Source organism: Melanaphis sacchari, unplaced genomic scaffold (genome assembly GCF_002803265.2).
Source record: "Melanaphis sacchari strain LSU unplaced genomic scaffold, SCAv2.0 Contig36_pilon_pilon, whole genome shotgun sequence".
NCBI lineage: Eukaryota > Metazoa > Arthropoda > Insecta > Hemiptera > Aphididae > Melanaphis > Melanaphis sacchari.
The window spans coordinates 3,880,301-3,904,857 of record NW_020271232.1 but is presented as its reverse complement, the minus strand read 5'-3'; the positions used below and the strand labels follow the sequence as shown (position 1 = coordinate 3,904,857).

Sequence of the window (24,557 nt, the reverse complement as noted above, 5' to 3'; positions counted from 1 at the left end):
TGTAGCGTTTTGTACGTGACGCTCATTTCTCGGCTCTTGCGTTGCACACGTACACGAAATTAAGTGCTTTTTATTTTTTCCTTCTTCGTTCCATGATTACGGTTTAAAATAGAAATATAAAAAATAAAAACCAATTTCATAAAACCACCTTTTCGTTATCAGAATATGACACAACGAGAGTAATGCGGTGAGCGAGAATGGAATTACGTACGTGAATTTATATATATTATGACGATATTATTATTATATGCTATTATATATTGTAAATATATATATATATATATATATATATGTATCACGCATCGAACTATATTATAAAGAGTGGCCAGGATATGGGCGGAGAATAAAAAGAAGAAAAATACATGTGAAATACACATTATACACCTAAACATAATATAAATACATTATACATATATATACATATATAATAAGTATATTATACATCGCACAGTGAGCACGCGGCGAAGAGATGAGGTGCTCGAAATTGCATACAACTCTCTGTCCGGAGGGCAATTTGTGAGCAATTTAAACAAGTTCAGCGGATGAACGGCTCTCTCACGCGCATTTGTTTGTGTGTGTGTGTGGTGTGTATACGCGTGCATGTATAAATGTATAATATACATAAATACAGGCGCGCAGTAGTAGCTGCTGGGTATTATAATGGTAATAATAGCGGCGACCAGACGATAGAGGCAATTTCAATTTATCGGCGGCGGCAGTTGATAATTAACAGACGACGTCAGTCGTTCGCCGCCTAGTAGTGGTTACCTAGTGCCTATACCGACCGACCGACCAACCGACAAACGGATAGATGGACAGACGAACCTTCGCAGCATAATAATACAAAACATCATTACTCATTTTACACATCGTGCGAACATAATACGACGACAATTTTATTATTATTATATACGTATGTATATTTTTCAATATACTTAATATACACACCCGTCTAGGGTCGTTGTATATTACGTATGTGTATTAGTACATAAATATCATAGAATACTTAAATAAAATATGTATCAGATGAGCAATAGGCGTTTCGTTATAGATGGATGTAGACGGAAGATCTTCGCGATTACAGATTTGAAATATTCTGTAGGGTTTGTTTTAATTTTTCACACTACAAATCCGATATTTTTAATGAGACAGAAAAAATTTAAATTATTATTATTACTATTCACCACTGTATGCTGCTATGGTATCGATGATATAATTTTTTGTGAATATATGCCTCCGCTACGATCTAGAGGATCGATAATTGCCGCAGTGGCTCAGGGCTCTGCAACAGCATCCAGTTTCGACCCGTCGACTACTGGCGGTAATAACTATCTTCCTATTGAAATATACGACTATATAGTACAACTACATACAGAATATTATTGTATGATTGATGGACCATGATGGTAAAATGCACACGCGCTTCGTTACGAAAACGTCTGCCGAAAGCTATTAAGCAAAACCCATCGCGAGCGCTCGCGTCAATCATGTTAAAAGGTTCTCCGCGCAATCGTTATTCATAGTTTTTATCAGACTGATCGACGAGATGTGGCCTGCACGTAACATAATATTATAAAAGTATAATATACATTATACATATTATATTATGATATTGTGTGCATTTCGTGTTAACGTTTCGTAAATGCTTAATTTTGATCAGGATCATAAGTCATCATTATCACATTCGTATATTATAATATTATTAGTATACAAGGCACTAGGAATTTGTTTAAATAGATATTTTTTCATTGAAATGATAAAGAATATTACAATTCAGCTGGGATCTATTATACCAAATTACCGATCAAAAAACGATATATCAATAGATCAATAGAGCTTCTATAACAAATAGAAATACTCGTATCTTAGTACTCCCATAAAAATTTTATATTATATTAAAATGTTTTGATGCGATTATCGCACAGTCTGGATAAGGCGTTATTTTTGCTAAATTGAATAAAAAAATGTCGGGAATTTATCTAAACATATACCGTTATGTGCATAAGTTTCGATAAATTAAATAATGGATGAATACGTCTTATATTGTATACAAGAATACCTAAACGACTTTATCCGGATCCATGTTCTAAACTTTTAACAAAAACGTTTAACGCCCGTTTAACATTAGTTCTATTTAGTTATAATCTTGCTAAATTTCTTGAAAACATCAAAAAACCAAATCTTTAATAAGTACTCTGTAATGGTATTTTAACCACGCGACAAACGACCGGATATAACATTATTATGTTATCCTACTACAAAGACTGAATTCAGTATCGAACACTGCGTGCACATAATATTATATATTATATTATTCATAGCAGTTATATTTTATAATATTATCGTATGGGTACCTATTCTTCGTACGCGCGGATTACACGCGATAGTAATTTATAATATATTATAGTTAAGGTCACGCCCAATGATCTCGCGGGCTATTTAATTAAGCGTCGTGTGCATAGGCCACGCAACGGAATTTTAACAGGCAGTTAAAAACGTTCGGCATGCATATATAGGTATACATTTTTTCGTTCATATTTATTATTTTTTTTCCACATTCAATTTATCATAACGTACTCGTCGTGTATAGCATTATATACGCGATCAGCGGCGAGCGGCGTGCGGCGTGGGTTTGAAAATGTAACCCGGGAGCGATACATCCGATGGTCCGGTTCTACCCGCTGCTAGCTGCTGCCGTTGCTGATTCGACAAACACGTTTATCGAGACTTATCAGTATATATAAGGAGCATATGTACATACATACATACACGTATACTGAATTTTATATTATTATTATTATTATTATTATACGCAGCCGCTGGCACAATCGGCACCTGACAAGAGCTTAGCGTAAAAAAAACATATATTATAATATAAACTCATGTGCATATATCGCGTTCAAAATATATGTTTAAACCTAAATGCAACCGTTTGTATTAAACTTTAGAACGCGAATTTAGGTATATACAATGTAGTATATAAAATACGTTTTGATATGTCGTCTTCTGCTGCTACAATTATTAGATATGGGCGCGGGGAGGCATGATAGATATATCGTATACGAACAGATTTTTAATGTTGAAAAAAAAAATGAAAATAATGGAAAAAACTATTTCGTCTGCATTTGTGTTTTTTTTTTTTTATATATATATACAATAATTATAATAATAATACGGTTTAATAGACATATAGCGAAATAAATACTATACGGAAAAATGGTGTATTTTGTACATGATATTTCTTACACCTATTGCGCTTATAATTCATTATTATTATAAAACACTACTTGAGTTAGTAATAACTTATAAAACAAAATATCTTATATGACACCTCCAATAATTTCAAATGAAAAGTTAAACAAAACAGATTTTTTTTTAATTCATCATAATTTATTACTTCGTTTCAATATATTAAACTAAGAAATTGTAAATATAATATAATACGATTTGTTATGTAAAATTAATTTCAAGGTCGGTATTACAGTTGTGCTAACATACAGTTGAACTTATGCTATAATCTCCATATAGCAGTTTTACCAAATACCAAATCTAATATATACCTTGTTTAATTTGACAATTTATTTTCATTTTTTATATTGAGATTATAGAATCATGTCTTTCAAAAAAAAATATTTGAGTATAACAATAGAATTATATAGTAAATAATACTCTGCGTATTATTTGAAATATAAAATTTCAATATTATCATATTATGCAATACGCCAATACGCATAAAGTGTATAAAATACAACGAAGATAAATTTCAAAATCATATTTATTAGGAAACACTAAACCACAAATAAAGTGTTAAATTTTTCTCTAAGCTATGGACTTTTACATTATATATAACAATCAATATATATGTAGACCAGCAAAGCTGCAAGTAGATTTAAATATTTTTATATTGCGAAAATCTATTTGAAAACTAATGTTTATATAAAAGAGATTAAAAAAAAAAATCAGCAGTTTCAGCATAATACTACGAGTATATTCGTAAAACTCAGTATCGAAATGTTTGATATTATATTTAGGTAATACATTTACGATATTATATGTTAGATATAGAGACTAACGATAATATTTTTTTATCTGTTGTAAATATCTATATAACACACGGTCTGTACGTATAAAGGTAGTTTAAGTATTAAGTGTATTTTTTTACAATATGTTCATATTTTTGGCAAAGTGCGTTGGTGTCTACTGCATATAACACAGGTATTATAATAATAATGCACGACCGATCAAAACATTTTTGGACTTGAGTAAAACAAAAAAAAAAAAAATTATAAAATATAACGCAAAAACATAATACATGTAACGGACTCAATCCTTCCGTACTGCTAGTGCACAATATAATAATATTATGTGTTTGTGTACGCGAGTGCAATAACTGTTGCACGGGACCTATAGTGGTTATTTGTCAGCAACCGCCACACCGCCGTCGTCGCCGGCCGGTCATGAGTATAAAAAAATGCAAACATTATCTGCGGTAGCCAATCGGTATTTTATTAAAACAATTTATAAACGCAATAATATACAATATTTACACGTTTTATTTGTGCGCCCTGTATGTACCGGTCGCCGCCGCAACCGAGTCGACTCCCACGGCGGCAGCTATCGGTGTTTATTACACACACACGCGCGCGCGCGCAAACGCAAACGCCAATACCTATATATTATATACCTATAAGCAGAGGGTTCTCCACTGATAATCCATCGGCCGAAGAAATAACTTTGGCCGTGTCTTGTAAACGGTCGGATAACGCATCTAAGCATCTCTGTGTGTGTTTGTGCAGATGGACCCGGTAGATATTATATAGGCGGCGTTCAACGATCGTGCGGGATAAGAACGGAATATAATAATATATTTTATTATTTTATAGGCATTTATTATTATTATTATTATTTCACGATGATCTTTATCTCGATCGCAGTATTACGTATTTTCGGACTCCTAAAATGAGAACTGCCATTCGCAACTCAAGACGTGTCAAATATCTACCGCTAAACTGTGAGATCTATCGTAGAATAAAAGATCAACAAAATATGTAACTATTTTTCCTTTTATATTTATTAGGTACTCCATTATACACACCATTTTTTAATATTATTATTATATTTTTACTTCAAGACCTTACCGAAATAAACGAAGCACTAATGAATTTATAATATTAATCTTATAGTGTATATTCGTTAAATATGCATTACTCCTCCTACATTGTAGTTAGGTAATTTCCAAACCTATAAATGATTTATACGATAATCATCGCCATGCCGTGGCCATTCTATTCCTCGAGATTTTTTCTCGCATTACTTTATGTACATCAACTATTGGAAATGATTTTATTTGTATCCCTATCACTACTAATAATTAGTAGGACGTACCGCACAACGGTTCGAATGATTTTGATTAGAAAAAGAACAACAGCGAGGTTACGGTTTGATTTATGTTTATTAAAATATTTCGGTGTGGTGCGTTTATATAAACCACTTGTACGAACGCAATATACACGTATAAAGATAAACTGAACGCGGTAAGTGGAAAATAATAGCTGGAAGTCATATAATATGATGGAATATATCGGGCTACTATAAAAATTGATCGCATCTATATACAACAATATTATTAATGAACAGGTGAAACGTGTTTTACCAACTACGCACTGCACGTTTCTCTGTGTAATATTAAAGTCTGTGTTCACATTGAAACACAATTTATATTTTTATTAATGACAATAATATAGTGTATTATACTGCTGATTCGTTTATTATTAAACTCGGCGTTACGACTAGCAATCTGCATCCAACAATTTGGTTTCTGACCGTGTAATATTACATATGTACTATGTATAATGTTTTAAATATACCTCTATGGAAAGATTATTATTGTTATCTGATTATACGTTAGACGAGGAGCGCCTATTCGTAGATAGTTATATATATATATTATATGTATAATCAAAACTCACGGATACGTCAATGATGCGATGTATAGTATGCATTGAATGGAATGAGAAAAAATCAATGATCAAAGTTCACACACACACGCACAGAAGCCGTCGGAAATTTGTATATGAGACAAAAAAAAGTAATGAATATAAAATGAACGGAATATTTTTTTTTTACTCGGACGGGCGCGTCTGTCGTGCTATTAAAAGCAACAGCCTCTGGGCGAAATGTTAATATGAGCCTGAGAGTACTACCGGTTTGAGACGCATATAAATCCTGATGTTTTTCTTTTTCTCTCTATCTTTATACACACACACACACACGCGCGCGCGTATATATATATTACATATTATATTATGCCTTCTCTAACCCGATAATTAGTAGACCACTTTCCAGATTTCGTCTTCTCGGCACAGGTAGGTATATAATATGTTTAGACGATGTTGCTGCTGCTGTTATTTCTATTCCGTTTTCGTATAGTTGCTGACGACTGAGACAAGACCACGTTCGGACACTACAGCAGCAGCATATTATAGTATGGTACAATAATTACGGTTATTACCGGTGGCGGTCGTACATCGTGGACTGATAAGTTTCGCTACCGATTCACCGCGGGTGTCTTATCAGATATATAATATTCTTGACGTGTTGGATTTATTATATATATATATATATGTTTATATACGAGACCATATCGAATACGCATAATATATAGGTACAGACATATAATAAAAAAAAAAGTAGATTTGCCGAGTTTCATCTAACTCGCGACAGGTGAGAGGCTCGCAGGTAATTTTACATTTTTATTATTATTATTTTTTTTTTTTTTACCATAACGTTCAGTGGCCAAGCAGCCCCGCCGAAGGGGTCTGCAGGCAGAATAATAATAATAATAACACTTAATAACACAACAACGGCGGTTGACTTATGAGCGAGAGGACGGAGAAGTAGGAGTGCTACTATACCAGCACTACGCCACGCGTTGTAGAATAACGTGCCCGGGGCGTGTTATACATACATATCTATACCGATGGACCTATCTTCATGTCATGAATGACCTGGCCGGACCACTTTACTTGAATAATAATAACGTATACCTTTTTTCTCTTCTCTTCCTCCATACGTGTCTTCTATATTATACTCCTATTCTCATTTTTAATGTATTCCTGATGTGCATAAGGCACCTGGCAGCAAAGTGGATTACACAGATATACAAGAGTATATGACAGCGGCCAGTGGGTAATTTCGCTTTTCCAAGTTTTTTTCCCTTTACTCTCAACGAATACGACGACGGCGGTGGCGGCGGCAGCAGTGTAATTACCAGGTAAGCGGTCGAAACTTATTCCTGAGTCCTCAGTATAATTAGTCGTACGTACATCTCGGAGGTCATTTTTCACGTGACCAACTATGCACACCAGTTATACATATTATGTGTAATGCAACCAGACACGCTTTTCTGATGGCTAAAAACGGCTATTTTACCTTACATTATTACATATATATATTAATCCACAAACAGTAGACGAAAAAAAATAATAATAATTATAATATGTATTTTAGACTAGAGTGTACTTCTACTAATAGCTTTCAGTTTAATCGATCCGTAATACCTCGGTTTACAAGTGAAACACAAAATAAAAAATTGCCAAGGTTAAATTATTTTGTGTAAAAATAATATTTTATGATTTCTTGTATATCTGTTAGTGCGTTTAACACTGTAACGTCACAAATTCTACGAAATATTGAGAAATAATGAAAAGATATCATCACAAACATAGAATTTAAAACATCGATACATGGAAATGACATAAAATATGTGTTAATATACATCTTTTTTTATTTCTCATCGAGTATAAAAGTAGTGTCTACTATTAAATTATTCAATAAAAAATTAAAATACCTATAATATGTTTTAATATCAGGGTTTTCTAAATTGTGTGTAAGATTCGGTGAACGAGTTATGATTAACAATATAATTATTAATTATTAGATTAAATACTTTTGTAAATAAAAAAAAAATTAAGTAATCAATTGTTTTTAACATAATTTAAGATTATCATATAGCTTACAGAACAAGTCGTTCAATTTACCCGTATTTTTAAAGTTTAATCAATTAAGCCGCAAATCAGTAAGATATATATATAAAAAAAAATGTAATCTGAGTTACTTCATTCTCGATGACCTTTCTTCAAACAGAACAATGGAAGATACAATACATTAACATATTGGCCACATACTTATATAAACATATTGCGTAATGAACGACTGCAATGCTGAATGGACTTTTGCATAGGTAATAATAATAATAATGACAATAAAACTGAAAAATAAACTTTAGCAATAAACGTATAACCACCGACAGTTGGTATGTGATTAAAATATGATATATATGTTATTTGATATTTCGTAAGTATATAGATGCCTATATAAGGCTATAAACATTAAGATGACACACGTAATGTGTGTATAATGGATTATGTGGTATTAAAAAAAAATTAAATATTCTATTATTTTGGGTAATTAGTTGAAAAGTAAATATCAGAATCCATTTCATCAGTGGTAACAGATAATGCAGAATAAACAAATATATATTTGTACTTATAACCCGAAACAACGCGTTGGCTGTATTAGGAAATATTTATATAAAAAAAAAAAACCAGTAGGACGCGGATAAACCTCATATGCGTATACTAGTATATTATACCTATTATATTATTGATAAGTATAATATGTACTACACGTGCAGACACGATATTAAATTATATTAATATTATAGAAATGTTTTGGTTTGGTTAAGGCACGCGCCGATCGACCACTTGAGCAGTGATTTCGCTTCCGACATTCTTTGTGTCTTCTTCTCGGCTTATGTCTCGGACCGCGAGAATAGGAATGACAGCGTTTATAAATATATTAAACTACCAATACTATATGGTATATATATCATCATATGATACACACAGACGCAAACAGCAATCGGCTACTTCCTTCGGTAGTTTAAGTTGATATCCGGCCGCGTGCAGACGACAATAATCATTCGATCCAGTTTCCATAACCTACGTACATGTATACATGGATAAACGTTCTAATCATCTATATACACATACGCACACTGATGGCGACGGCGAACAAGAGAAAGCCGATACAGTAGCGACGACGATAATGTACCGATGATGCTACAGCGTCTACGATGAAACACGGTGTTTTACGGCTCAAACACATATAGTCTACTCACGTCGCTGCAGAACTAGTTAGGTATATATTATATATATAGCAAATTATATACTCTTAGTTTTTATACAATGTTTTTTACAATCGTCTTTCCGTAAGCATCTTCCACCCGTCCTATTCACGGTGCAATAATAGGTCATCGGGACAATGTGCCATACTCCAGTTTTAAGCGATATAATATATAAGTACTCGTGTATATTATATACGACGTGATTACGATTTCTACTGGAATGGTCAATTAGATTTTTACTTTTCTTTATTTATCTCGGCTAATAGTTGTCGAGTTTAAAAAAGTTATTTTACAATGCTATAGTTCTATTAACTATTATACATGTTTACATTTTTGCATAATATTTTAAGGTTAATATCGATCAAACTTCACCGGCAAACAAAACAAAATGTATATTATTAGAATAATTATATTTTATACAGATCAAATATCTTGATGCACCTACTTAAACAATTAGAAAAAACGACTTAAGCGAATTTTGAAATTCATCTAGAATATCTAACAAATAACAGTATTATCAAACAGATAATATATTTATAATCACAAACGTCGATGACTGAATCTCCCATAGCGTTTATCTCGTAGTATAGACACAGCAGCGACATATATGAGCGTAGTAAACCGGATACAATAATCAGACTATTAAGTATTATATAGATTGGATATTGCAATCGGGCGGAGGCTTTGGTAATTGATGAGGTTACGAGAAAAGAAAATCAACCGCCGTTGTTTTCATTATTATTATTAGGTATATGCGGCGACTGCTGTTGCAACTTACAGAGGTCGCCGTCCGCTGTTATACGTTGTACACCGTATAAAATACATGCAAACGGCACCGAACATACGAACATATTGTATATACAGTATATACATATATTAGGTACCTATAGGTAGTAATAATACTATGTATAATTCTTATATTATACATATGTATAGCATATAGATAATATAATATATGATGCTAATGGGGTCTGCAGTTAAATAATTAAGAACGCGATCGGCACCGCCGTGTGTATATGTATTATTATTATAGGCATATACGATGTTTTTATAGGTATCTACCAATTAACGTGGCTGTTACACGCCATTTTATATGTGTACACTATAGAAATATTTGCATATTCGACCACGACGATGACGTAGCCGCAATAATAAAGTGTACCTATATAATAAGCGTACGGAAGGAGAGCCCGACGATGATCGATGGTCGACGGCGAGCGGCATTGGCATTGGCATTGGCAACGGTGGCGGCGGTCCACGACGGAGCCCCTTTGACCAGACGCGAGTGCGCGCGTTCGGCTGCTGATGCAGGTTCCCGTCGAGGCCATGACATAGCATTGATCGATCCCGATAATGAGCAAATCGACTCGTCGTCGTACGGATTTACAATAATATTTATTTTTATTAAATTATTAAAATGTATATTATATACACCGTAACTTGATACTATAGCATAGATACATATTGCGCATGAAACGCCATGATTGTATTGACGCATGAAAATATTCGAAAATTTTCGCTTTATTACATAATATGCAATGATATAATATAAAAAAACATAATATTTTATCCCCTATAAGACATGAAGTCTAGATATTAAGCAGCTAAAAACTTCTTAAAATAGCCTAAAAAAAAAGGATGTCATGAAATGACTGTGTCATAGAAAGTCCTATGCATAACTGTAGTCAGTATGTCGTTACCGATGTTCGAAGAATACATTACCAATAAATTGGCTTCTTTATGAATTATGATGCAAAAAAATCTATGTATCAAGTTTAATATCTGCATTGTTAAATTGCCATTCATAATTAATTGTTTATTTAATTTTTGCTGTTCTAACTTATACTTTTGAATTTTTGTTTTATTACTTGTATTAATTAAAAACATGTTGTGAACAAGATAATTCCTGGGCTTTTACGTGAGTTTTAAACTCAGTGAGGCCCAGTAATTTTTTCTAATTTTAAAATAAATAAATATTATACGTTATTAACTATTGGTTATGAAATTCTATCAGACGGAATCAGAATACACATGTAGGTACATAAAATTATAGGTTTATATAGTTGAGAAACGCGAGTTTTCAACGATCATTTGACAAACAAAAATATACATTTATTTGTCTTAGAAGAAAAACCGGCGGTTGTTTTACGTTAAAATAATGTATTAAGTATGCTTAACATTTATTATAGCTGGTAGTTATTATAGATGATATATTGTTATGTACGTCCGTTTACTTATAAGTTATCTATAGTCAACGCGAATTGTCAATAAAAACACCGTTGAATGTATTATAGAGTATTTGCAATATCATAATTATTATTTATTACCATAAAAATGTACTAGAATACTTGAATTATACTATGAATTATATTTATATTATTGTTTATAGGGCTTACCTGTACTGCCATTGACCGCCATTAAATAGCACTACAGTTAGTACAGTTGCTATTTGAAAAAAACATTCTTTTCAAAGATTCTTTTGAAACCTTGACAGCATGACGTATTTACTTATTACAGTTCGATGAAACGATTATAAATACATTTTATTAATCAACTCAAGATATTTTTACAGAAAGATCGTTCACGAACAAAGCTATTTTTGCCAAAAATTAAATGCCGACTAACCAGAATCGATTGGAAAATAATAATATTATTGCCAACTGCAAATTCGAGCAAACGAAAAGAATATGACATACATATTATATCAAAGATAATAAATATTTTTATTATACGCAGCGACAGTGATGTAATCTGTAATTTGTTTACCTATTACCTAGGTATATAATTGTTTCGAATTATTATTTTTTACCGCCTACATAATACTGGTAATCGGTTAAGTAACCTTACCGAGTATTTGAATTTTTAAATACAGCTCCTAATGGGATTACCTGTCAGATATCCTAAGATTACGAAAGAAAAGAAATCAGATTATCAATTTTCAAGCTATGACCAATACATTGAAGTATAAACAAATTAAAAACTCTAAAAATAGTTAAATATAATTATTAAAAATATTGAACTAAATATTTCAACTAACATCGCATTTGATTTTTGCATATTGATATTCACGTACAAATACCAACAAAATAATGCCGCACAACGTATGCATAATATTATTATATTTATGTAAATGGTACGTATAAGCTGTTAAGCGGTTAAGCCCTTGTCAATAATATTCGAGTCCGTATTTGTTTTTAAGTGGTCTTAGGAACGACATAATTTATTACCGAAAACGTAAGAGTTAGGTTATAAACGATGATATACCTCAATCGCGGTACCTATACATTATTATTGGACAACTTGTCAGTGTCCGATTAGATATAATATTGTACCTATGGCATTACGCAATGGATATTTGACACCTTGGTGAGAACTTTTTTTCGGCTATACGCGTCGGTGTCGATTGAATTCCTTTTTCGTCGGAAACGTGTCCGTATAAAATATTTTAAGTATATATCATATACTTTACTTTGTTGTATTATTTTCCACAAACTGAGTACTGCATAATATTATAAGATAGTGCTACGAATAGAAATACGTCATCGGCTGATCGAGCTGTATGGGTTAGGGTATCGCATTTTATCTTGGATAATCCCGCCAGACCGCGATTCGACGTACTGGATTCAATGGCAGTTCTGGGTAATCATCATGTGTCTTAACACTAATATTATGACAACGTTCAAGTACTGGTATGAGAATAATATTATTGATTGCAGGTCATACAGATGTGTGACTGACGCGATAACGAAACGAAAAAACACCCAGGGAGTTATAAGTTATAACATTATCATTGTTGTGTCGAAGCCTGTTTTTCCGCTATAAGCATGCGGACCGACTAGTGTGGTGTCTTTCGTAAGTATTTATTATAATATTATGATGGGTATTCAATGAGATAATAATATATATACCTCAGTATACCGATGGACTGCTAAGTATGGGTTACCGACTATAACTATATTATACTATGGTAACCGCGCATGTCCACCGAACCGAATACGAATAAATCCGATTTAATTAAAACAAAAAGGAGTAGAAGAAAAACCGTTCTTGTTGAGCGGCAGTACCGACTGTGTGTGTACGGGGGCGAGGGTTCTCGCGGGAACGACACGGTGTTTTAATTATACCAGAACAAAATAAATCGACTACATGTAGTGGCGGTAGTGACGTTTAATGAGGTCCAATCGACCAAAAACAACGGTCTGTTTGTGTTTATATAGGTACTATGTTATTTTATTATGGTGCAATTTATAAATAAATACAATAAAAAAAAAAAAAAACAAAAACAAAAAAAGATCACGGATACGAATCGATTATAATGGGGGTAGGTATATATAATGTGCTGTGTAAAGCTGTTGACAGTCTGCGGCTTTCCATTTATTTTTTACTATGTAGTATGTACATTAAACGGTATTTATATATAAACAAATATACACCATATATATATATACAAAATAATACGTTCTTTTATTTATTTATTTATTTATATATTACTTTATATGTGCGTGGTTCTACGCGCGGCGGCTTTTGTTCGGTAGCCGTTATTTTATTTTATTTTTTTCATTTTCTTTGTAGATAATTTACATAACGCGCAGCAGCTCATCTCAAACTACTACCTTATATATATAAATGCCTATGTAATACACGAGAGCATGATCATTTCAACGAAATGAAAAAAAAATCCCGCCACTCCCTTGGCCATTGAATCGAATCCTCTCATGAATCGAACGCCATAGGTGCACACGTACCAGTATTATATTATTATAATATATTATAGGTGCACTACGCTCTATTTGTTCTTGTTCGTCGGGCGTATCTGCCGCCACTACTGAGTATAGATCATTTTATACTGTTTTTCAACTTTTTTTTTCTTTTTTATAAATTCCGTTTTTTGTCCAATCGGAATAGGTCAAGTTTTGACTCCGTTGGATTTTTCTAAAGGTGGTGAAATTTTTATAGCTGTTTAGTTCAAACGTATACCGTATACTGCATTCGCCATTCGGAAAACCCTAGTGCACGATTTCAAATTATGACTGTAAAAACTGCGCGACAATATGCATTAGTATTGATCGCGCTTTACCGATGCTATTTGCGCACTACCTACAACTAATAATATAAAATTTATATATAAAATTGTACTGTTGCTGCAACACTGCACTTGCTACATCCTTGTTAGATACATCAAGTAAATAAAATTATAAGATATAAATAATGTGAACGGTTTGAAATGCCTAGTGGTAAATCCTATATATTATAAAGAAAATGTTTTTCATACCGCGATTGAATTTCATCGTATATATTTAATATATCTGCATTTATTATGAATTTAATTTACCTCCAGCGGCAACAGCACGACAAGTGCATAATATATATTATTGTAATAACGGCGCAACGGCTGCAGAGATCAAAAGCGGTTAGGCGGTATTTTCATGTCATATCATTATATTTTTCGGTCTTGCAATGCGTGAGCAGCACTTTTGAACGAGGCGTATAATGTTGTGATTTTGACACTGTGGCGGTCTTTTACATACCATGAATATGACATAAATACTTTATAGGTAGGTACTATATATATTTTTTGACAAGTCTACGTATATTTATACACGCGTTACAACTTTTCTCGGCGGAATGGAATAGTTTCATAAAAACTTATACCGTGCCAAAGTCGTCACTCGTCACATCATATATATAATATTTATAACATATAGCTTTACAGCAGCACTGCCGGATGCATTTAAAATAATAATTAATATTCTCACTCTAATTTTTATCTCTCTCGCTCTTATCTGGTTTTATCTAGCCTGATTGAATCCATCGTTCATAAATGCGTATATACTCATAATCATCGTGATACATAAATAATAAATATATTACAACGATTTTTTAGCGTTCCGAAATAGAACCAAAACCCGTGTGTCTACTGAAGCCTACGTATAAGTAAAAGTAGGTATACATAAGTATATATTTTATATATGTATATATATTGATTTATATTGAAAGAGTATAAACGGAGGCAAGTAGACAACTGTGAGGCTGCGACGTGTATGATGACACACATGCATGCGCTAAGATCGTATAGGAATGTCTCTCTTCTTGGTGTGGTCTGATGGAAGGCGACTATTTATGATTTGTTCTGTGCACAGGCTGTTTTCCACAGCATCGCACGCGTCATATATATATATATACGTGCAAACACACGTTGACCACACTTTATATCAAGTCTCCTCTTTCTTACTCAGTTTCTCGATCTATATAATAAATATGTGTGTATGTGTGTGTGCGTATGCGTTTACATGAGCATGTGTACGTGTATTTCATAACACGCCGAAGCTTCGCTTTGTATACAATATTATCACATGCCATTGTGTGTATGAACGCACCGTGTCTCCATGCATCACTTGGCCCGGTTCTCCCTTGCTCGCACACACGCAGAGTTAGTTGTCATCGTCTCCTCGTATGTATATACTACATATAATGCATATATGATTTATTTGCTACAGCGCAGTGTCCGCCGAGGGATTTCACAGCGATCATACAATAACACGCGTACCTATAGTATGCGCACACGAGTCGGTGGTTAAGTGCAAGCGGTGACCGCTATCGTGACGACCAGAGCACTGTAGCTACATGTAATATTATATGATCATAATATACTTATATTATACACGCATTGTATAGGCAAATACACTGTGTACCTACACATAGACTACGACACGGCTGTGACAGAGAAGATAAATGGTCCAGCGAGCAGAGACCGACTCCAAGTAGTGGTCACATCGTTGTCTTCGCAAGGGCTAGGCGGTCGCGAGAAAGGCGCAAACACAGTGGAATTTCGGGTGATAGCGGTGGCAGTTGAAGAACCCATCAACACCAAGGTGAGCTCGAAAAGAAATGGAGACGACAAAAAAAAAAAAAAAAAAACATTATCGGTCTATGAAATGCTCCGCCGCCCTTTGTATACATAATACAAACATGTATTCGTATAAATATAATAATATTATACCGTGTGAGATACGTATTACGCGCAGCCCGGTCCGATAAACGTTTTTTGAATTCCGCACATGGACGCATCCGCGAAAGAATGTCCGTGTGACAAAAACATGTTCGCCGCGCTCTACGAAAGGGTGTAGGATGTAGGTGTATGTATATAATATGTACATATAGGTAGATAGTTATAAGCAGTTATATTGGATTATAAAGATACCTATACCTCATATAAGCAATATAAATATACGTATATTGGTGTGTGTTTTTGGAAGCGGCGAAAAAACGCATTCCGCAGCGGCGACGGCGGCAATTTTTTTTGTTTTCACTTGTGTCCACTCAGCATTTAAAACTCACACCGGCGTGCAATCACAAAGCAAACAATTTGGCCCGTTTTAATTAGACATATAAAAAACAAATAAATAAAATACCATATGAAACCAGAGTAAAAAATTAAATCGGTTTATACATATATATATGTATGTGTGTGTATGAAAAAGGTATGTGTATTATATGAAAACTATACGGTATCAGAGTAACGCAGTATATTTATTTATTTTCATTTCATCCAAGCTTATTAATTATTATTGTATTTGTAAGCATCAGTTTTTACGTGGTCTTGTTCGTCGTTCGATGTCATTCGTCAAATAATATTTACTTAACCTATGTAGACATGAAAAATCTATACGAATCGCGAGCGCATCGATTTATAACAACAAAATAAATGTATTTATTTTTTTTTTGTTTTTGGTCGTCACAAATACACAATCACTCATCAATCACCTAAAAAAACTTGCGCACCCAATATAGAAACCACTGTAGTTATATGGTCTGGATCAAAATTATATTTTTCATAAAAGACAGACTGTATGAATATATTTTAGAAATAAAGAAAAATTATTAAAAACATTTTATTTTTTTTTAAATTTATTTTGTTTATTTTCTTGTTAAAAGTGCTTACTTGTGAAATGCACATCTTATAAATATAAATGGCTATTACAGTATTTTTGATTTGATTTTTCATCATAATAACCATGTGATTACTTTATAAATACATTTTGTTATGATAATATTATTGATACGACTTCAACAAGTACATTTAAAATTATTAAATATTGTAAGCATTTAAATGTGTATTTATACTCTTATAGCATCTATTCATTATTAATGTAAGTTTAATATTATTTTTAAAATTCCCTACTAACTTAACCGAAAGAAAATAAATAAATTATGAATTTTTACACAATATAAAAACATAACTTATAATATTATACAACATCAACGGTTTTTTTGTTTAATACATTTATTTTCTTTATTGACTTTCAAGGCTTCAAGCGTATTATTTTTTTATCGACAGTTTTTGGTTTAAACATTAAAATAAATTCTAAATAAATGAGTACAATAACCAGTTATACTAATTCACTACTAATTTGGTTTAATTTTTATCAATAGATTCCTTCATAATGGTTCATTTTCGAGTAAATCATCAAAATGCTTAGATTTTTTTATTTTTACCTATTCAAAGAGAAATCCAATGATTAATGACAATCAGTCGTTCAATCCAATAAACAAATCGCCGGACTGGTTTTTTTTAATGAGAACGAATCACATGTGTTCTTAGAGATCCGAATCGAGATCATCTGGTTTTCTCCTTGTTATGCGTCCACAGAATAAGTAACACTGACAAATGATATACTGGGTGTCCCTCTAATATATTATACTAAATGTAATACGTATAGTTGGATATTTATTAAAAGTTCTTTTTTTAATTTTTTACTTTGCGTATCTAGGGCTAAATTTAAGATATATTATTAATTCTTTATTTCATATTTTAGGTTAAAATAAAGGAAAAAGATAGTATTAAAAGTGTTCACAATGTATCTTTAATATGTATAGTAACTTATTTAAGCATTTAGTACATACTGTACCTATATTATATTAAATCATTTAGATAATTACTATAAAAAATGGTCATATATTAAATATATTATATAGGTTTGTAAAAATAGTTTATGTCCAAATAATATACCTACATTTAACTTATATATGTTAAAGATGATTATAAAAATATTTTTCTTATACATTCATAATAGCTATTAAGCTAGGTATATATAGATAGGTTTATGTATTAAACGATTATACTACAAGATTAACAGTATGAAAAATGTTCAGTCACAACGAGTTTATCAGCGTCTTATAATTTACATATTCATTCATACATATTAAGTTGATTAATTTTGCTCTTTATTTTTTGCATGTATCGAACTATACGTTACTATAAAATAGCAGTTAGTAGAATATATTATATTATTATCTATCACTAAAGAAATATCACTCGTATAGTTTTTTGTCTGAGTGTAGTGCGGATGCACAGTATTTTATACACGATACCAGATATATTTAAAACGTATATCGATATTAAGCAAAAAAGTTAAACGTTTCGGAAAATACCGATATTTTTATTCACTTTTTTCATCTTTATTTTCAATGAAGAAAATCAAAACTATTATGGAAACGGTAAAGTCTTTTTTCTTATTTTGTGTTATTTTATTTTTTTTTTTTTTTTTTTTTGTTAGTGATGATTTCTATTCACTGGTCAGTCGCGTTCTTATCAACAACGCAGGTATATTGGGAGATCGTCGCGCGAGTAAACGTGGCGTGTCGGTACGTGCCAACAGTGTACACGAACCGACCGTGAAAAATCGAACCTCTCTCATACACACACATACATTCGAGTCTATGCGGCTTTTTTGTTGTGTTTTGTATTTTATCATTGTCCGCGTGCGCAGGGAAGACACACTATATTTAGAACACGGGGATCATCGACAAAAAATAATAATAATAATAATAATAATAACGATAAAAAAATCCGATATGTTATATAGCCATGAACATATAATATAACGTGCCATACCGAGGTAATTGGACCATTTTTGATCTATGAGATGTATTTTAATGGCTGCCGGAACCGATGATAATCACCACGAACTGCACCTCCACTACACTTTGCCACTGCACCACAATGTATATAATATTTATACGATTTGTGCGACGGTCAATAAGAAATAGGCTTTTTTGTCCAACACTTAATAATCTGAATATTATAATATTGTGAGTGATATTTGGATGTAATACAGCAGAATTAAATTAAAAAAATTTAAAACTGTGATTTACAGGATCACAAACAATTCAAAGAAATAACATAATAATACATATGACAAAGAACATGTTACTATTTATAAGAGACTCATACATGTTTCTCATCGTGAAAGACATCAAATAAATCTTGATGTATATAGTTTATATCTATAGACAGATAATAATTTACGAAATGTTAAACATTTGAAAAAAGTGTAGCTAAATGAACGTAGAATAACCACCAAATACGTCTATTATACGTCCTAATACGTGAGTATACATTTTACCCCATTCGCCATTCGCTATTGATTTGGTGACGAAATATTTAGTTAACATGAGACCGAAATGATGTAGATAGTTATAATAAAGTTGAAGTTCTACAAAAACACTGAAAGATTAGTATATAGGTACCTATCGGAGTGTAATTTTTAGCATTAAATCTATATTATATTATGCTAGTCGCAAAACAATGTCTGACAACCTGCGCAAATTAACAACACACGCAGCCGTGTAATTGTAATTATTTTATGATTCATGATATTATATGTATACACATACATACACACATATATGTATGTGTTTAATATGATTACAATGAAGAAGACAAAAATATAACATTCCGCCGTGGGAACGTAATATACGGGAAGTATAATAACAACGCAGCAGTGATGGGGCCACACATGAGTCGAAAGCCGTACACATATAATAATAATAATAATAATTCACAGTGCAGTCTCATAATAAACCTCGCGGGGAGCAATTAATATCTATGCAACTTGTGTGTGAAAACTAGATAAAAGAATTAAACACTTTCAGTAATGATCTTCCCCTAATGTGCACATGTACCTGTTACAGTAGGCACTATAGCTGATATACACCTACCTGTTATATATTATTATGTATAACGTGAACTGAAGCGAAACCGACATACACATATACATGCACACACACATGGAAACACAAGACATAAACGTGGTAAGTTGAGTATAATTACGTGTATTTCTGGTGGAAAAAATACACCGGTACTGCTCGTTCGCGTTTACAATGACCGCCGCGGTTTCACCGGAGTGTGTACACACGTGAAAACAGAAATCATGTGTGAGAATTATGAGAAACTAGTAAGATTTCGCTAGTTAACTATACATATAACTATAACACGCGCATCTAGACCCTTGATTACTATATTGTTTTCGGAAAAATTAATTTTGGCTTTCTTTCCCATTTTTGTTTTGACGTACACGTCAATTATAATAGGCTACATGCATATATGGGCTTTATTCAAATTGCTCATCACACAATTATTTAACGGATTAAATTTTTTGATACACAAACGTGCAAGCAACTTGTTATAATATAATATATTTTATGAAACAAAAAAATATTATAGTGTGAAAACTTTTTTTTTTTTGATACATTCACAGGCCAAGTTTATTAATAACTCTATATTATACTCAACACTTTTAAGATGACATAAAAATACCCATGCCATAAGTAATACATCGAAATATGAATTTCTCTTTTTACTATAAAATAACAATATGCTTAAATTAAAAGGTACCTATTAATTAAAATTAGAATACTATTGCAAAATTATATACATTAACCAAACACAACTTATTTTCAGTAACTAATTTCTTTGTAAATTTATACAACTTGACTAAACTATAATAAAGAATTTTACCGTTTATTAGAATAATATTTTATATGTTATAATTATCGGTATGAGAATATGCACAATCATATTGCGTTAAATTTTCAAACTTATTATTAAGAATTTTACTTATTTTTTTTTTTTTGGGGGGGGGGGGCAATCAAAATAATTGTAAATAATAATAACAATATACCTAGTTATTTTAAATTAATGTGAACTATTTTCATTTTTACTCAAATATAAACGAAATTGAGTATAAATATAAAAAATAATTAAATGATTCAAAAAAAAAATGTATTAATTTTTATTAGTATTTCAAATATAGGTAAAACGAGTTTTATTCATAAATCACAAACACTTGAATATAAAATATTCTAAAAAAAAAAATATACATACTATAAATAATTAGTAATATCTAATAATCTAAAATGTATAACTTGTGTTGAATTAACGATTATAGATTTTAAATATTTCGTTTACTGATATTATGCGTATATTTTATTAAAACAAGCATTATTAACGAGAGTATCTCAATTCGGAAAAAAACGGGATTATTTTAATTACATTTTGTGTAATAACTATAGATGTACAAGATATATTTTAAATATAGTAATAAATTGTATTTTACATCATTATATTGCTATGATACTATTTGAAGACTCGTTAGTAATGCTAGTGCGCCACAGTTTAAGTCTCCGGTGAACGGGTAATAACGTGTTTTCCTTTTTAAATGGGAGCGCCTCTAACCACAACAATGCCATTGCGCGGTTGTTTCCTTATGAATCAATCAATGGATATATATATTATCTAACTAAAAAACACATGTTTATTTTTTCATATTTCTTTTAATATGAGAAAAAACTGTAGGTAAGCGATAACACAATAAGATAACATTGCGTCATAATATGGTCGATGACAATAAATTCCAATAAAGATTCATCAAGGAAATTTCCTCAGTCATCTTTTATCAATAATTGCACCCATATGCGATAAAATGTAATATGAGCGTATAAAAAATTATAAAATAGTGAAAATACATAACAATACCTATATATATATCAAGATCAAAAATAGACAACTACGTAACAATATATATTTTTAATAACAGCCTACAGTTGCCAGCCCCGCGAGAAAATCGCTCAAAAATTATTCTAAACCTATAAATGTGTATATAAATAGTTTATTCGTGTATCTGTTGCGTATTATGAATAAAATTAATTTCATTGTTCTATCCATCATCAACCATCGTCAGTATCAACATCGCATATCCCACGGCCAATTAATCACGGAGTTTGCGCGTATGTACAACACCATGACCGCGTAATCAAATAGGAGAACGATACAATATAAATATGTATTATTTAATAGCTGTTGTAACTTGTAATGCATTAAGTGTAAGGTGATAATTTTTAAATTATAGGATAAACTATATTGTAGCTAAACGCACTGAACCGTTTTGGAGATGACACCGCAAATAATGTACGCGCGACCGATCATATCGATGGACGGCCAATAGATATTCGTATTTAAAGACCATAGTAATACGCAATTAAGTAATATTGAATTCATAATAAATTATGTACAATATAAATATTAGGACATCTAATAAATAGCAATAACTATATTGATTTCGTTTGTTATATTTTTGTATTACTATCATAAAATCTCGTACCATACGTGGGGGTTTGGTTACAGTCATCGACTGACATATTCCTATACGATATAAATATTTATCATTAATACCAATATTAATTTATAATAATATTACGGACTCGATAATTAAATGAACTTACGCAAAAATTATATAAGTATATTATCATATTATATGCCTTCTAGGAGGTCATGGGAGAACAAGATGCAAGTAGGTACCTATCAATTTGCAATTCATGAATACAGATATACAATATTTTTTTAATGAAATACAATTATATAATATAATTTTCATTAATTTTTTTTCTGTATAATATGTTATTAGATATTGATTGGTGTTTAAATGAAAAAATACAATTTTAGATTGGTCATGAAATTTTCTACACTAAATTTAATTATAGATTATTATTTTTATATTTTATAATTGACTTGTAAATGTATAATATAGGTAAAACCATATCTACAATAGCTGCTGGTTTACAGCTAAATCATTTTCATTCATTAGATAAAATGATAAAAGTTTAAAAATTTAAAATAAATATATTTTTGATTTTTATTTTAATTTTTTACTCTTAACCGTGTATATCTTTAATCTGAAAGTTGACGAATAACCCCGACGTCGTTAAAACCCAAACGGTTAATAATAATTGATTAACAAAAAACATAAAAAGCTGAAACGATAAGTAGGTAACGCCTTTGGAAATAATAATATATTAAATGTCCTCTAAAATGTCTGTACAGTGTCGTTGGTCGCGTCTATCGGTACGCGTTTTCAGTCGCCGCACGAGCCCGCGCAATGACATCATAACGGGACGTCGATACGCCAGTAATAATAAGTTGCGTAGGTAGGTATATAAAGGATCGCAAAGGGCGGCACTTACGTCTGTGTCTTCCAGGAACGAGAAAACGTCCAACTTGTCCATGCGCACCGTGCCCTGGAACGGGTAGATGAGCGTGCCCCTGGGCACGTTGACGTTTGTCATGACCGTGATTTCCGGTTCCACGTGGTGCCTGTTGTTGTTGGACCGCTGCACGTTGGCCACGGGCACCGCCTGCAAGGACAGCTCTTTCGGTATGAGCACGCACGTTTCCATGTCGTCGGCGTGCGGCGGCGATCCGAAAACCGAAACGTACAGTCTGTGTTGTCGCGAGATCGATCGCACGAGGCGCGGTTTATCGGCCGGTGTTGACGCGCTGTCAAACGGACGACGGGCGGAAGGGCCGGGGAACGTTGTTATCGGTCAATCGGACGTTTGTCCCATGTCCGCGCGCGATGGCACGTCGCGTCCCGTTATATAGCGAATGCGATTCAATATCCGTCAACAATAAAATGATATACTTTTCGGATGATGTGGAGTGCTATTATATATTGTGCGTATAATATGAACAAACCAAAACCGAAAAATCAAAACAAACGACGGTGACACGAACCCGTAAGCAATAATAATATTGTACTTTACTGGAGCGGCGGCGGCGGCAACGACTGCTGGCGAACACGCACACGAACGCATACACACACGCACACCGATACTAGTACTGCGACAGCAACAATAACAACAACAATAACAACAGCTTCACAAGAACAGTGGCAACTGGAGGAGGTTACGCGCGCGCAAGACGTCGGTCGACCGGCTATCGGACTACTGAAGAAGTGCAAGGCCGCGGTGGCGTCCGTCGAACGAGCACGTGGGCATTACCCTCCCTCCCCACCACCGGAGGGCAAGACGGCGAAAATGTGGGCGCGGACACCGGTGGCCAATCGACTGTCCCCGACCGGTTGCCGGCGTCTGGGCCAACCGCGCACCGCGGTCGAGTTCTCCCGCCGCCCGAGGTGGCGTGCATACCTATAATATTATGATATTAAAACACCCGTGCGGGTGCCAATGCGTAAGATATTGTTAATATTATTATTATAATATTAATTGGGTTTGATTAATACACGAAGTTTCC

At 32.6% G+C, this 24,557-nt stretch overlaps 1 protein-coding gene across 2 annotated transcripts in view; it reads right to left on the bottom strand.

Annotated features, from left to right (window-relative positions):
- The window catches only part of LOC112596945 (zinc finger protein 2 homolog), a 95,626-nt gene extending 71,391 nt beyond the window's left edge, over positions 1 to 24,235 (bottom strand). For both annotated transcript variants that reach the window (XM_025342832.1, XM_025342833.1), the window contains exon 1: positions 23,489 to 24,235. In XM_025342832.1, coding sequence (XP_025198617.1) covers positions 23,489 to 23,701 — 213 coding nt within the window. In that variant the 5' untranslated portion in view covers positions 23,702 to 24,235. The remainder of the gene's footprint in view (positions 1 to 23,488) is intronic.
- Positions 24,236 to 24,557: the final 322 nt, after the last annotated feature.